Genomic DNA, 15,598 nt, shown 5'->3' on the forward strand with positions numbered 1-15,598 from the left:
ATGACAGCACCAAGCGCAGGCTGCTTTGGGAGTCCTGTGAGATGACTATAAAGCGCGGGGCACACAGTAAATGCTCACTAAAGGCTTCCCTGTGTATTAGGTTCTAGTTTAATCCTTCTTCCTTTAGGATTCCCCTGCTCTAGCAGCTGTATCAGACACTGTCCACTGCCTACACAGTGGCTGTTCAATTGTGTTCCACAGTCTAGGGACCCAGGGTTGTAGTATGGAGAGACTAAAAGGCCGGGAGGACTCTGTGGATCCCACCAGCTCCATCACAGAGCAACTCTGCTGTTATCTGTTCTGCATTCTGGAATTCTGCAAAAGATGTTATTTAGAAAGAGGGTTTTCCTACTTACTTTCTAGGAAATGTTTAGATTTCATGAAGGAAATGTGTGTACAGAGCAAAAGTTAACCCTAAAAAACTCTATGTTTTCCATTTCTTGTTTTTTCTGTGGTCCTGTAAGTCTTCTGTAAGCTCAAAAGGCAGGACTTAGGAGGGACAGTGGTGGGACAACAGTTCTGGTACAATCTTCACTCTCTCTCCTTTGGATCAGCCAATACATCAAAACCTCCTGGAGATCCTGTTAAGGGCCAATATCCAGGCCCCGTCCCAGCACAGGTGATTCAGTAGCTGAGGGCTGGGTCCTTTTAACAGGCTCCTCTGGTGTGTTCCATACAGTGGTCAGGGTGTCCCTTTTTGAGAACTACTACTCAAAAGCACAGGGGGCTAGGTGGGTACTTCTTTCTTTTTTTCTTTCTTTCTTTCACTTTTTAAGGCTGCACTTGCAGCATATGGAAGTTCCTAGGCTAGGGGCTGAATCAGGGCTGTAGCTGCTGGCCTATACCACAGCCACAGCAACACGGGATCCCAGCCTCATCTGCAATCTATACCACAACTCAGGCAATGCCGGATCCCCAACCTACTGAGCAAGGCCAGGGATGGATCGCATGTGCATCCTCATGCATACTAGTTGGGTTTGTTTCCACTGAGCCACAACAGGAACTCTTTGGGTACTACTTTCTTAAGCATTTTTTATCATCCTGATGGATTTCAGTGCACATTGTTCAAGGAACATCTGAAGTGGGCTTCCCAGAGATACATCATGAAAGTGGAGCCACCCAAATGGAGGGGATTTTCTGGAGTACTGTTCAAGACCAGGTGAGGTCTGACCAGACTCACCAAAAGCCCACAGCGCCTCCTTGTGGACAATCTGATCAAAGAGACCTGGTTCACCCTTGGCTGAAGGACTTCCAGCACCTGGGGATGTCATCCAGGACCCCTTGCTGTGCTGCTCACCTAGAAGGGCCTGTTTCCCTACCTGACACCGGCTGGGCTTAGTCTGCTTCAGGCTGTGGCCCTCCTGGAATACCCCTTCCCTGCACACGCAAGCTCATCCACTCTCTACATCTCACCTCTGGTTCCTACGGAACATAGATTCTGGGTCATGAAATCTTGTCCTATCTTGGTCCTGAGCTGTTTCTAGGACTCAGGATGCATCTCACAAATATAATCTGCAAAACTAGACTGTAAGCTCCTTGGGGCCAGAAACCCTTCTCCTTCCCTCCCTGGGTTCCTGACCCAGTGTTTGGCACATCGTAAATACCTAATACACAATGAATGAATGAATGATTCCACGGTGCCGTTCCCCTGCAATTCCTCCCCTCCCCACCAAAAAGAATAAAACCGATGTATTCTGTAGCTGGCTTTTCAGTGTTCCTTGTTTCAATTATTTTGGAGAGTACTTAAAAAATACTGAGTTTTAATGTTCAAAATGTGTGTTTCAATTGTGGACGTTTTCTGCAATGCAAAGCCAGAGAAGGCACCCTCTCCATTTTCATCTTTTAAAAATCTTAAGCCTATAAAAATTTTTTTTAAGTGAAAAAAATAAAAGAATAAAGGAAAAAAAAATCCTAAGCCTATGCGAAGCCTCTTTCAGGCCACTGGAAAAAAGGGCCATTCCTCTTTCTAGATATTCAGTATATATTTATCAATTTTACCCAAGTAATTCTAGTATTTCTACCCTCTTATCCTGGTATCTTTATTTCCACAAGATACAGACTTATTTTTTTATCTAATTATCTGTGAAAGCTGTTAAGTTTAAAACCCCCTCTTGATTTTTTTGGGTGGGGTCCGTTACTTTCACCTTGAATTCACTTGTTGGTTTTACTTTCTATTATTTAACGCACATTACTCTACTAATGTATTTTTACCCTCTATTCCTTACACCATCACAAATGAACCCTTCCATCACTGAAGACCCCCTGCATCTTTCTTTTTAATAGTCACATTACTCATCCATTCCTGAATCAAAACGCAGTCACATGTATTTGACAAATTTCCTAGCTTTGCTTCTGATTTTTTTCCTTTACATGGCTTTCTAATGATGCAATGCAGATGTCTGCCTTTGCATTCTATCTGAGACTCTCCTTCCTAATTTATGAATCCAGACTGTGTAAGCTGTCATTAATCATGATTCATTTTCTTTAATCGGCCTACTTGATGCTTCTTCTCTTATCTTTACTGCTTGAACTACTCTGTTTTCTACCACCTTTAAGAAATGTAGACGATAAACACAATCTATTTTCATTCTGTTAGGGGTCAGTAAAACTGACTCGAAAATCAAGTCTCCTCGGGTCCTACCTTGTTTTGTAAAGTCTCTGGGTGCTGTTGTCAACAGTCTCAATGCTGTGATTGGAGGTCCCTCCTGGGGAAGGGAGACGGGGCCTGACCTTGGTTTCTGCTTGTGTTCTGATTCTCTGGGGCACTTGGGAAGCCGAGCCCCTGTGCCCTCATGGGATGATACGGATACTAAGTGGTCGCAATTGCAAAGTGTGCCTGGTGGGGTCAGGACCCGGCTCCTCCATCAGCCCTTCTGCCTCACCCACGCTGCCTCTCCACTACTTTTGACTGCTGAGTGCTTCGAGCCTTTGCGTTGGCAGCAAAATATGCTCAGAGTCCCGCCTCCTTGATTTCTGACATGCTTCTCCATGACTACTGATCGTTACTAGAACAGGCAGGTGAGACAGAGTTCAGGGGCGGGCCGTGGTCGCCAGCCCCCGCCTTCTCTGAGGCCCCGAGCCCCTCCATGGTCCCTGGATGAGCACGGCCAGCTGGTGAGTTGAATGATCCGGCAGCAGCCGGCAGCCCACAGAGGCACTGGGGGGTCAGCCCTGAGGTCTCTTACCTCAAACTGGATCAGCACCGTCCCGCTTTCGAGGCCCTTCTTTAGCTGTTCCATGGATCCCTCCAGCGTGTCCCCACCCTCCGGACACATGGGGAAAATGGCCTCTGGGAAGAGCTGGTTCAGTTCGTCTTCAGATTTGATATCAGCAAATGAGTGGACCGCTGCAGTGGACGAGAAGGAACGTGTCGGGCCTGTGCAGCCACACGCTGGGGGATCGGTTTCCTCCCCCCAATTACACTTATGACACCTGAATGCAGATGGTTTAAAACATCTTATTAAATGATTAAGCACATGGTAATCATTTTCACCAACGACACTTCTTGTTGAATGATTCAATATGTGCTAATTATACAAAATGACATACTAATCTTTCTGGTTAGTTTTAAATGATGGTGTTTAGTACTCAGAGGCTTTTGCCAAAGGTATGAGAAAGGGAATGACTGTTTTTAAAGAACAGAGATCAGAGTTCCTGTTGTGGTGCAGCAGAAACAAATGTGACTAGTATCCATAAAGATAAGGGTTCAATTTCTGGCCCTGCTCAGTGGGTTAAGGATCCGGTGTTGCTGTGAGCTGTGGTGCAGGTCGCAGACATGGCTCGGATCCCGAGTTGCTGTGGCTATGGCCGGCAGCTGTGGGTCCGATTCAACCCCTAGCCTGAGAACTTCCATATGCCCTATGGGTGCGGCCCTAAAAAGCCAAAAAAAAAAAAAAGAACAGAGATCTTCTCCTGTTACTGTCTCTGAGCTGGTTATTCTTCTACCCCTGTTCTTCCCGAACCGTGTCTTCGGCCTACACCACAGCTCATGGCAATGCCGGATCCTTAACCCACTGAGCGAGGTCATGAACTAAACCCGCAACCTCATGGATCCCAGTTGGACTTGCTTCCGCTGCGCCACGATGGGAATCCCATGGGTCCCTTTTATCTGCTCCTTTAAAACAGGCATTTTCCCAGAAACTGGTGTGGGGTCTGGTGCTCTCTCCACACTGCCACTGTCCCACAGAGCTCAGGTGGTGTCTCTAACTCAGGCCACTGTTAGGAGGGAGGCCGCCCAGATAAACATCTCTAGTCTGTGTTTCCTCTTTGGAACAAATTCTCCCTTCATGCAGACTCAATATGGGTTAAAAAAAAAAAAGGCCAAGGGCCCTTCCTTCCCCACCATGCACAATACGTCCCGGCCTCATATGCTTCTTTCTGTCTATGTCACTTCCTTCTCCACTCTCTTAAAGGGAAGACTTTGAGCTCATCTCTGAATTTTTCCCTTTCTACCCAGAAACAGAAGTCACTCCCTTTCGCAATAGCCTTCAATGGCTCCCTACTGCCTTCAAGATAACAGGAAAGAAGGAGGCAACAACTTTGGGTTTTCCCACAGAGTTGAACTGAATCCTCACAGTACTGAAGCAGGTGTCATTATTCCCATCTTGCAGATGAGGAAACTGATTCAAAGGGCAAGAGTTTTAAGTCCACATCTGGCTGACCCGAAAGACCACATTCTTTTCACTGACCAAAGAAGCTCAGTTCTTCTACTTATTTTTGTGGGTTTTGTCATATGTGCTCCCCCGCCCCGTCCCGTTACTATTTACTTATTTTTCTTTCAATCATTTTTTACTTAAATGTTTATTTTTAAAATGAACTCACTGGAGTTCCCATCCCGTGGCTCAGGAGTAACAAACCCGACTCACATCCATGAGGATGAGGGTTTGATCCCTGGCCTTGCTCAGTGGGTTAAGGATCCAGCGTTTCTGTGAGCTATGGTGTAGGTTACAGACATGGTTTGGATCTGGTGTGGCTGTGGCATAGGCTGGCAGCTTCAGCTCCAATTTGACCTCTAGCCTGGGAACTTCCATATGCTGCAGGTGTGGCCCTAAAAAGACAAAAAAAAAAAAAAAAAAAGAACTTACTTTCATTACAGTTACAGGAAACCTTTTATGCACTTCCCTTTAGGCTCTACTAGTCTACAAGTATCTGTTTTTCTCACCTCAAAGCGTATTATACATTAAAGCCTGATACAAGTTCTGATTCTTCTTCTGTAAGGTCGAATGGGGCTCCATTAGTTTCTGCTACAGACACTGGCCCCTTGCCATGGGCTGGTGGTGGGCCCCCTCCCTGGCTTGGCCAGGGTGCTCCTGGGAAGAACCCCAGATTTGGCCAGCGGGTCACAGGGCACTGCATGTGATAGAGAGGTCTGCTCCCAACTGCTGGATTCCTTCCGTCCCTATTATCATGGGGCCTCACCAGACACATGGCAGCAGGGCAACTTAACCTCTCCGTGACTGCTGTTCCCATTTAGAGATAATAACACTAACCTACGAGAACATTTTAAGAATTGAATGGGATAATTAGTAAAGCAATTGACATGGTGTAGGCCCTCTGCTGGTGCTGCAGAGACATCAGCCACTGTCACGAGTGATACCTACTGTGTGCCCAGCATGGAGCTGGGTTTGGAGGGGATGGGGTGAGACGAGGTGGGAAGGGTTTTGGAGAGATCAGGTGGGGCCCTCACGGAGGAGGTGGGGTGAGAGCTGGCACTGGGAGCATCACCGGGAACAGAGAAGGCAGTGAGGCCACAACAGGGATGCAGGGCCAGGGCTTGAGCCACATACTTCATTTACCTTCAGTATTTGAAGCCGGGCAGGAGGATCCAAGGCTAACTGCTTTATAACAACCACCACCACCACAACAACAGTAATAGTATTCAACAGAGGCTGCCCTTCAAATGCCCACCAAGTACGGGGCAGCGTCCTTGTTGCTTTTCAGTATGAGTATTACTGAATCTTCACAGGAATCCAGAGGCAGCAACTGTGTTATCCTCATTTTACTTTAGTGGAAACGGAGACAGACTGGGCAAGAAACTCCTACTGGGCAAGGTCCCTGGGCCCAGTAGGAGGCAGGGTTAGAACAGCCCCAAGGCAGTCAGCCTCCTGCCCTACTCAGCTTACTGTCTCTCCAACAAAACCAAATGCACATGAATAAAATATAACCTGATCTGCTGAGATGGGGATGATTATGCAAAGGCAGACGGGGCCAGGCAGCTAAGCGGGGTGCACGATGTGGGCTGAGTCCGGCTGGGAGGAACGCGGGGCTCGTGCCCTGTATAAAAGGGGGTGGGTGCTGCCTACTTGCCGAGCACTGGCCATGAGGGGTAGGGTGTTGGGTGGGCAGGTCTCCACATTTTTCAAGTGAAAAGTCAGCCAGCAGGTTGTCATGGGAAAGGTCTGGCTTGTCCGATGTTGGCTACGAGCTCAACATCTCAACACCTCGGAAGGGGCGGGAGAAGGCCCTCTTCGCTAAGGCGCCTCTCCGTGGGTGGCCCTTACCTTTCCTCCGGATCACCAGGACCAGCTCCCGCGTGTGTGACTCCCGGCTGGCTTTGATGAACATCACCACTTGGTCATGGGTGTGTTCGGAGATGTCCCGGCCGTTGATCAGCACGATTTGATCCCCTTCGTTCAGCTTAGGAATGCAGGTGTCCGCCTGCGTGCGGGGAAAGAGAGAGGCGAGTTTCTTCCGTTACCATAACGCACGCCTCAGGGGATGAACCCGATGCTTTCTGAGCCCGGACACTTGGGACCGTGACCAAGTGCTCCTTCTCTCCCTCAGGCATTCCCTTCTTTATTCTTACAGCCACTGCTGTGTTGACATGGTAGCTGGTTGTGGGGTTTTAAAGAAGGACCTCAGTTATGAACCACGGCAGAATAAGGCTAAGAAAAAGACGGAGGTCATTTCTCTACGGTAGCCAGTCTGCACTTACTACTGTAATGTCATAACGGCAACGAGGCCTCCATCCTTCGTTTTCTAGATGTGCTGTTAGAAAATGATCTGTCGGCTGAACATGACAATTTTCTACCTGGTGATGGAGAAAGCCTTTGCAAGCACAACCCCAAGGGCAGAAACCATTATGGAGAGAAGTGATGCTCTGAACCGTGTGGGAATAAAAGCCTTCTTAACACGCAGAGGCCACACGCAGTTAGGAAAAAGTCGACCACAAGCTTAAAGGCTACTTAAGAGTAAAACCTTCAAACGGGTACCTTCTTAGGAAGCATGGGGTCTCTCTGGTGCTCACTGCTTTAAAAAGGCCAATCAGGAGTTCCTGTCGTGGCGCAGTGGTTAACGAATCTGACTAGAAACCATGAGGCTGCGGGTTCAATCCCTGGCCTTGCTCAGTGGGTTAAGGATCCGGCGTTACCGTGAGCTGTGGTGTAGGTTGCAGATGTGGCTCGGATCCCGCGTTGCTGTGGCTCTGGCGTAGGCCGGCGGCTGCAGCTCTGATTCGACCCCTAGCCTGGGAACCTCCATATGTCACAGGAGTGGCCCTAGAAAAGGCAGACAAAAAAAAAAAAAAAAAAAAAAAAAAAAAAAAGGCTAATTATCTCTTAGCTGCCTAGAGGCCCAGACACAGGAAGGGGCACAAGGGCTGAATGACCCACGAGCCCACTCAGAGCGAGCAGAACAGCAAACTCTAGGCTCCAGTTTCCGTCTCTTGAGGGGCCTTCTACATTTTAACCTGCACACTGATCACCTGGAGATCTTGTTAAAAATGCAGATTCTGGTCCAGGAGGTCGGGGGTGGGGCCCGAGAGTCTGCATTTCTAATGAGCTCTCAGGTGACAGTGCTGCAGCTTCGGGGACCACCCTGAGCAGCAAGGTGCTGGAAAACACGGGTGCCATTCTTTCTTCCCATCTACATGAGTGAGCTTACACACACTCTCTGCTGCGGGTAAGAAAGAAGCAGGACACAGAAAATGGAAATCTTTTACATCTAGGGGAAAGCAAACTTGGGAAATAATGGAACACATTTACTTACAGGTGACTCTGGGTTTATCCTTGATACCACAAGAGGCATTTTTTGATCCACTCCTCCCTGTAAATATGTACATTAAAAAGAAAAAAAAAAAAAACACTTGGGTCGTTCACAGCAACAAAGACAGGCAGATATCTCTAACACAAGGGAGGGCTCAAATCTTCACCTTAACCCATTCTAATCCCAGGGGTTGGCGACTTTCAGAATGACATGGTTTCTGACCCCCTGGTCTACTGGACTGGCCAGAAGGCTGCTCAGAAGCTTCCCACTGCCATCCCCACCTTCCCCCGACTAAAGATGTACTTGGAAGAACAAGGCTCCTTGCAAAAACTGCACATATCCCCGGGAGAAGGACTCCGAGAGCAAAGCTTCTAAGTGCTGCTGGAAAGGGAGTCTTCAGGGGAGGAGAGAGAAGCTGTAGAAAGGTGTCAAGCTGTGAGGGCTTCTGACTGCTGAGAACGGGTTGCCAGAAGGGCTGCTACGGTATCAGAAAAGAGTGTGTGATGACAGCTGTGGGGTGGGCAGCAAAGGCCACCTGCCCTCACTGTGCTCTCAGGAGGGGCTGGTAAACATTTTCTGCAAAGGGACAAAGGGCTCTGTCACATCTCCTCAACTCTGCTACCCAAGTCCCAAGGGAGTCATAAACCATTTGTGAGTAAATGGGTGTGGCTGTGTTCTAATAAAACTTTATTTATAAAAACAGATGGGACTTGGTCCACAGGCCACAGTTTGCAGAGACACAGAAGGGGGAGATGGCTCTGGACTTGAACCATGGCTCTCTCCTGGCAATGCTGAGGGGGTCCCATCTCTCTGAGCCTTAGTGGGTTTTAAAATAGGCTTAAACACACCAACTTCTGCGCTTAATAGAAGAATTCAATAAGGTGATTTAATAAGTACACGGCAGACACCAAGCACAGACCAGGCAGTTGATAGGAGGCAGCTGCCGTGGCCACATAAAGAGCCTCCAGTTCTGAGGGCTGAGCCGATTTCCTCATGCAGCCTGAGGAGGTGGGTGGTACATTTCTGATAGAAGTTAGAACGTCGCCTAGAGGGGGCTTCAGAGCACAAAACGTTCTTTGAAATCACACACAACGTACCTTTAGATTAAATCCAAATTTCCCCTCTTCATCAGGCGTGATGCGGATCAAGACTAAGTAGCCGTCACCGTCGTTCTGGAAAATGATGGAAAATCATCCATTAGGTGATTTCCCTCTCCGGTGGGTGGTTCGAAGCTACTTTCTTGGAGTCACAACCACTCACTGGCCCGTGAGGCACCCCCCCACACACACACACAGGAAGCCCGCGGGGTCGGCTGGCACACCTTATCACAGTAGTACTGGCTGGAGTCCTCAGTGGAGCCGCCTTTAGTCACCCTGTGGAAGTCCTCTAAGAACTGCTGATCGACGCCATCCGGGGAGCAGGAGCCTGGAGCGTTGGAAGATGGAGATGCAGAACTGGATGACTTCTGGGTCAGGCAGCCGTGTGCTGCGTTGTTCTCGGATATGCTCCTTCGTTGTGGGGAAGGAAGGGATGTATTAATAACTGGATGACTATTTTATCAGGGCAAACATTTCTGACTGTGGGTCCTAGCATCTCATGGCTGTCACCAATCCTTGGAACCTTAGAAGCACTGCAACGGTCAAGTCCAGGGCTCGGGCACACCAAGAGTCCACGGGCTACTCATGCCCCCATCTGGCCTAAATATCATCACTGTTAGTTTGGGGGAAAGGGGGCAGGAGGGCAGGGCAGTGCCAGGAACTGCTGAAAACTCAGCTGCCTCAGAAGGGTCATGGGGAAACATGCCCAGCTAGTCTGGTGCTTAATTTTTTTTTTTTTTTTTTTTTTTTTGGTCTTTTGTTTTCATAGGGCCGCAACCGTGGCATATGGAGGTTCCCATGCTAGGGATCTAATTGGAGCTGTTGCTGCTGGCCTACGCCAGAGCCACAACAACGCCAGATCAGAGACGCGTCTGTGACCTACAACCACAGCTCACGGCAACGCCAGATCCTTAACCCACTAAGCAAGGCCAGGAATTGAACCCTCAACCTCACGGTTCCTAGTCGGATTCGTTTCCACTGTGCCACGATGGGAACCCCCTGGTGGTTAATTTTTGAAACTCATTTAGATGCATGTTGCTCCATGCCCTCTAAAAGCTTTTTCCTTGTGGCATATGGAAGTTCCCAGGCTAGGGGTTAAAGCAGAGCCATAGGTGCCAGCCACAGCCACAGCCACAGCCACACCAGATCTGAGCCAGTGTGTGACCTGCACCACAGCTCACAGTAACACCAGGTCCCTGACCCACTGGTGAGGTCAGGGATCGAAGCTGCATCCTCATGGATACTACTCAGATTCATTTCCACTGCACCACAACAAGAACGCCTAACAGCGCAGTTAGAGAACACGTCCATCATTGCAGGAAGTTCTACTGGGTGGTGTTGTCTTCAAGAATTATGGACTATTAGAACTGAACAGACCTCTGTGGTCATCTGGTCCAGCTCCCATTTCGCAGATGGAGAAATTGGTCAAGAGGCACCGAGTGGGGGAGTTCCCCTTGTGGTGCAGGGGAAACAAATCTGACTAGGAACCATGAGGTTGCAGGTTTGATCCCTGGCCTCGCTCAGTGGGTTAAGGATCCGGCGTTGCCGTGTAGGTCACAGACGCGGCTCAGATCTGGTGCTGCTGTGGCTGTGGCGTAGGCCAGTGGTTATAGCTCTGATTCGAACCCTAGCCTGGGACCTTCCATGTGCCGTGGGTGTGGCCCTAAAAAGCCAAAAAAAAAAAAAAAAAAAAAAAAAAAGAGAGAGAGATGCCGAGTGACTTGCCCAAGGTCACACGGCTTTCCCCTCACCTGACAAACAGAAGTCTGAAGACCATGAGTCCCCGAGGACCCCTCTCCTCTCCAGGCCATCCACATCTGCTCCTAAGACCCTTTTTTCTAACCTCACAGGACCTAACCGTACAGGACACGCAGCTTCTCTGCATCACGCACACCCACGCTGGACCCCCTCCAGAGCCACGGGCCTCACAAAAGATGCCTTAAACCGCCTACAGAATAAGGGCTGGCCTTGAGTTCCATAGACTCCTCCACATTCTCATCTCATTCAAGGTTAAGTGATAGGAAAGGTAAGTAGACAAGACATTCAGTGAAACAAACAGAGAAAAGACAAACCTTTATTTCAGGTCCTTATCCATGGAGTGTTCATTAAAACAGTGCTCCTCTGTCTCTTAGTAAGTTCAAATTAGCTTACCTTTTTTTTTTTTTTTTTTTTTTTTTTGCTTTTTAGGGCCACACTTGCAGCATATGGAGGTTCCCAGGCTAGGGGTTGAATTGGAGCTATAGCTGCCAGCCTACGCCACAGCCACAGCCACAACAACTTGGGATCCGAGCTGCGCCTGCGACCTACACCACAGCTCGTGGCAACGTCGGATCCTTAACCCACTGAGCGAGGCCAGGGATGAAACCTGCATCTTCATGGATCCTAGTCGGGTTCGTCATGAAAGGAGCTCCAAAATTAGCTTACTTTAGATGTAAAACCCATATCATAGTCACACAGAATGATTCACAAGCTCCATTCATTTGAATACAAACATTCAGTGACAGACCAGTGTAGAAACAGAGCACTTCTTGCAAGAGAAGAGATTGGCCTTAAGGTTTTCAAGTTACCAGTCAAGGGGTGTTATGTATGGGAAGGCATTACAGAGGGCATTACATTACAGAAGGCATTACATTTTGGAATGGAAGCTATATACTAGTCTAAATAAGACTTTAATTTACTAAAACGAAGCTTAAAAAAGTCTCCCCAAGAAGAGCAGCTTTGCTGTTTTGATGTTTACAAGAGCGCCTCCCAGTGGCATAAAGGGAAACGTGGCAGTTGCTAAACAAGATAAAGCCAAAGGGGTTTAGGAAATGCTATTTCTAGCACTAGAGGTGGATCTGAGCCTTTAACCTGAAGCTGCAAATAGCATTCATACTTCAAACATTTGGAAGAATCTGGAGACGGGAGCCACGGAAAGAGTGAAGATCTGTAAACAGAAGAGCAAGGTGACAAAGCAGAAGAGGACAAACTTTTCAGTAAACTGCAATATATTTTTGTATGCATTATATTTACTTAATTTCTAAATCCTGAATTTAGAATTACATGATACAGCATTATAATGTAATTAAACATCATATAAGGTTTTAGTTTTCTTTTTTAGTATAAAACGTAACGGTCAATCCAAAACAGCTCACGGCACTAAAAATCACATATTCACAGTCATTATGTGCCCAATCCTATATTCTATGTAGGGGTGGAGAGGTTACTTTTAGATGGTAATTTATTAAACATGACAATATTTTTTTGGCTGATCAACCATGTCCAGACGTGCCCTGTAGGCTGCAGTAGCGTTCTGCTCAGCGTGGAGGATGGACAGACAGATGCTGAGGAGGACATCAAATGACAAGAAGCAAGGAGAAGGTGGCAGCTGGACACAGCTCAGGGATGCCGGGAGTGAAGATGGCAAACCAGGTGGCCTTCCTCCTGCCTTGGGGCCCTTGGGGTGGGACGTGAGGCATGACTGAGGGAGAGCCTGGTGGGTGAGGAGGGGGGGCACCCCCAGGGTCCCTGGTGGAGGGGGGTAACTGTGCAGAGTGAAGAAAAGGGGAGAAGGAGGGAACAGAAGCAAGTGGTCTGCCCCTGAGAGGGGATGGGGGAAAAGAGACAGACTGACGGACCGGCAGACAGATGCACGTCCTCAGATCCCTGTAAGGGGGGTGGGCACTGGGAACATAAGCCAGGGCACAGCTCATTTCTCTGAAGAAAAGCAAGGTTAAGGAAAGTTAAAGTGGCAGGATTTCCCGTGTGATGCTTTTCATACCACTGGTTCTTACACCCCAGAAAATTACCAAGACCCTGAGGACTTCACAGCTCTCACTGAGAGCCCGTGAAGAGGCACTTGTCATGCTGGCGACAGAACAGGGGCCATTCCAGGTGGCATTTCTCTCTTGAGTCTGTGAGCTTCTCAAGCCCAGTCCTCTGGCTATTCCTCTCCTAGTGCACTTAACACGCAGCCAGACAGGTGACGTGGATCCTTATGAAAGGATTGTGTCTTCGTAGTATGGGTTTTTATGATGAGGAGACGTTCTGCAGGTGATGGTCTTATCTCTGCCATAAATGCCAAGGGCCTGAGATCAAAACTTAACTCAGCAAGTTGCGGAGGTGGCTGAGGGAATGTGGGTCAGAAAGGCTGCTTTCTGCCTCTCTGTCTCATCACGAATGGAATCATGTGTCATCCATCTGGCCCCCGGGCGGCCCCTCAGACGTTAAGATACCTCAATGGCAAGAGAGCACTTGCTAAAGTTTCGTCAATTCTTGCTTGACATCTCTGATGAGAGTTTCTTATGGACACATGTCCTGCAGCAGCACCTACCATGGGGCCCGGCTCACAGAGGACCACGTGCAGATGAGACAGACACCGTGCAATGGTGCTCCTGTGACATGGGTACCTGCCAGGGAGTCACGGGGCAGGCGCACCCTCTGGGATAACTTGGGACCTTGTTTGTACTTTATCTGAGGGCTGCATCCTACTTCACATGCCCATCTATCCATCTGCCTGTCCATCCAGTTGAGCTGTCACAGAATATCTACTAAGCGCCAAGTGCCAGGTTCTGGGAGGAGGAGAAGTGAATAAGGGACTCTCCCTGCCTTCAACGAGCTTGCTGTCTAGTTTAGGGTATAAAAGTCATCAGGTACCATCATCATGCTGTATTGGAGATGCTCAGATGTCTGGGGTATGGTGAGAGGCTAGGAGAGGCTTCACAGAGGAGGAGACACTTGAGTTTGAAAGATAAATCAGTAGAAGTTTAAACAGGTAGTCAAAAGGGAAGAAGAAAGTATTTTTGGCAAAATTCTAACAATGAAAAACCAAAACAGTGTCATGGACAGAGGCAAGAAACCTTGAAAAAGCACAGAAAAGGCATTTTAAGCAAGGGAGTGATGATGGGTATGGATTTCAGAAAGATAAGCCTGTTACTCTTGTTAAGGGTGGTCTGGAAGGAACAGAGACCAAAGACAGGAGGACAGGGAGTTCCCTTCGTGCCTCAGCAGTTAATGAATCCATGAGGATGTGGGTTCGATCCCTGGCCTTGCTCAGTGGGTTAAGGATCCAGCGTTGCTGTGAGCTGTGGTGTAGGTTCACAGATGCAGCTTGGATCCTGTGTTGCTATGGCTGTGGTGTAGGCCAGCAGCTCTAGCTCTGATTCAACCCCCAGCGTGGGACCCTCCATATGCCGCGGGTGCAGCCCTAAATAAAACAAAACAAAAAACAAAAGACAGGAGGACACTCAGGACACCACTGCAGCTGTCCCTGCAAGAGCTTGTTTGGGAGAGAGAATCAACAAGGTGAGAAAGCAGCTAAGGAAGGTGGAAGAAGAGGGGGAGTCGGGGATGCCTCAAGTGCCAACAGGTGCCAACTGGGTGGTTCTGAAATGCGGCTGTGCTCACCAGGACACAGGAGGAGCCACAGGCTGGATGTGAAGATGATGAGTTGAGATCGGGCCAGGCTGGGTTTAAGGTATTTGTTAGGTGTCCAAGACAAGTGGCCGGAGACCAAGCGAAGGACAGGCAAGGTGCAGGAAGAATGAACACAAAAACTTGTAATGAAACCTGGTCACTGCTGGTCTCCTCCGAGGAGCCAGTTTAGCCACCAGCAGGGGGACTGGTGACAAGGCTAAGGGAATTCTGACACTGGTGATGCAGTTGAAGAGGGGGATTCCCAAAGTTCCTTCCAGTGCACGGAAGCTATTAAATTTTTTTTAAAAAAATAGTGGTAAACTATACATAATGTAAAATTTACCATCGTAACCATGTTTAAGGTACCATTCAGTAGCATGACATGTATTCACACTGTCGTGTGTAGAGAAGTTTGGAAATAAACACCGACAGCTGCCTGTGTCCTTGGAACAAGGCAGGCTCTAAAGAAAGAGGAAAGCAAATAGCAAAGGCATCACGATGGCACCAAGCCCCGCCACTCCCTCCGAGGAGGAGAAGTTCTTCAGACGCAGCCCTCATCCGCCCTACAGCTTGTTTTCCTCCAGCTTCTGCTCTGCAAAGTCATGCTTCCTTTGGGACCCTGCCCCTTCTGATTTTTCTGGGTGGTGGGTTGCTTGTTTTTGGAAATTTCCTCTCTGCAGATTTTGGCCTTGGCTCTGAAGCAAGGAAAGGAACCCAGGATGACTGAGAGAGTGACAAGAGGGCAGTCGACTCGGGCACAAAGCAAACTGCCAAGGGTACCTCGTAACTATCATCATAAACTTGGCTGTGCTGCTATAAATACAGAACAAACCACGGTGACTCATCTGCTCGGGTGATGTTCAGAGAGGCTGAGCTGCGCCGCTGGGTTTAGAGCCAACGTGGAACCAACTACTCCTTCTCCTCCTTTCTCTCTTTCCTCCTCTTGTGTACATGGGTACAGAATGGTATGCTTCACTCTTCTTTCTCAAAGGAAAGCCTTGCTGTCTGCGACATTATTCATCTGATTTCCCTGACAGGATACTCCTTTTTGCCTCTTAACACACTCATTTGCTGTATAAAATACAGCCAACATTCCTTAAACATTTGTGCAAATAGTGTAGCCG

The 15,598-nt window shown here is 48.4% G+C and overlaps 1 protein-coding gene across 7 annotated transcripts in view; it reads right to left on the reverse strand.

Annotated features, from left to right (window-relative positions):
• Window positions 1-15,598, reverse strand: part of PTPN3 (protein tyrosine phosphatase, non-receptor type 3) — a 165,018-nt gene that overhangs the window by 25,612 nt on the left and 123,808 nt on the right. For all 7 annotated transcript variants that reach the window (XM_021067334.1, XM_021067339.1, XM_021067348.1 and 4 more), the window contains 5 exons: window positions 9,305-9,491; window positions 9,081-9,155; window positions 7,987-8,043; window positions 6,501-6,657; window positions 3,186-3,346 (listed from right to left, as the gene is read on the reverse strand). In XM_021067334.1, the coding sequence (XP_020922993.1) occupies window positions 3,186-3,346; window positions 6,501-6,657; window positions 7,987-8,043; window positions 9,081-9,155; window positions 9,305-9,491 (637 nt within the window). The remainder of the gene's footprint in view (window positions 1-3,185; window positions 3,347-6,500; window positions 6,658-7,986; window positions 8,044-9,080; window positions 9,156-9,304; window positions 9,492-15,598) is intronic.

This window comes from Sus scrofa, chromosome 1 (genome assembly GCF_000003025.6).
Source record: "Sus scrofa isolate TJ Tabasco breed Duroc chromosome 1, Sscrofa11.1, whole genome shotgun sequence".
In the NCBI taxonomy this organism is placed as follows: domain Eukaryota; kingdom Metazoa; phylum Chordata; class Mammalia; order Artiodactyla; family Suidae; genus Sus; species Sus scrofa.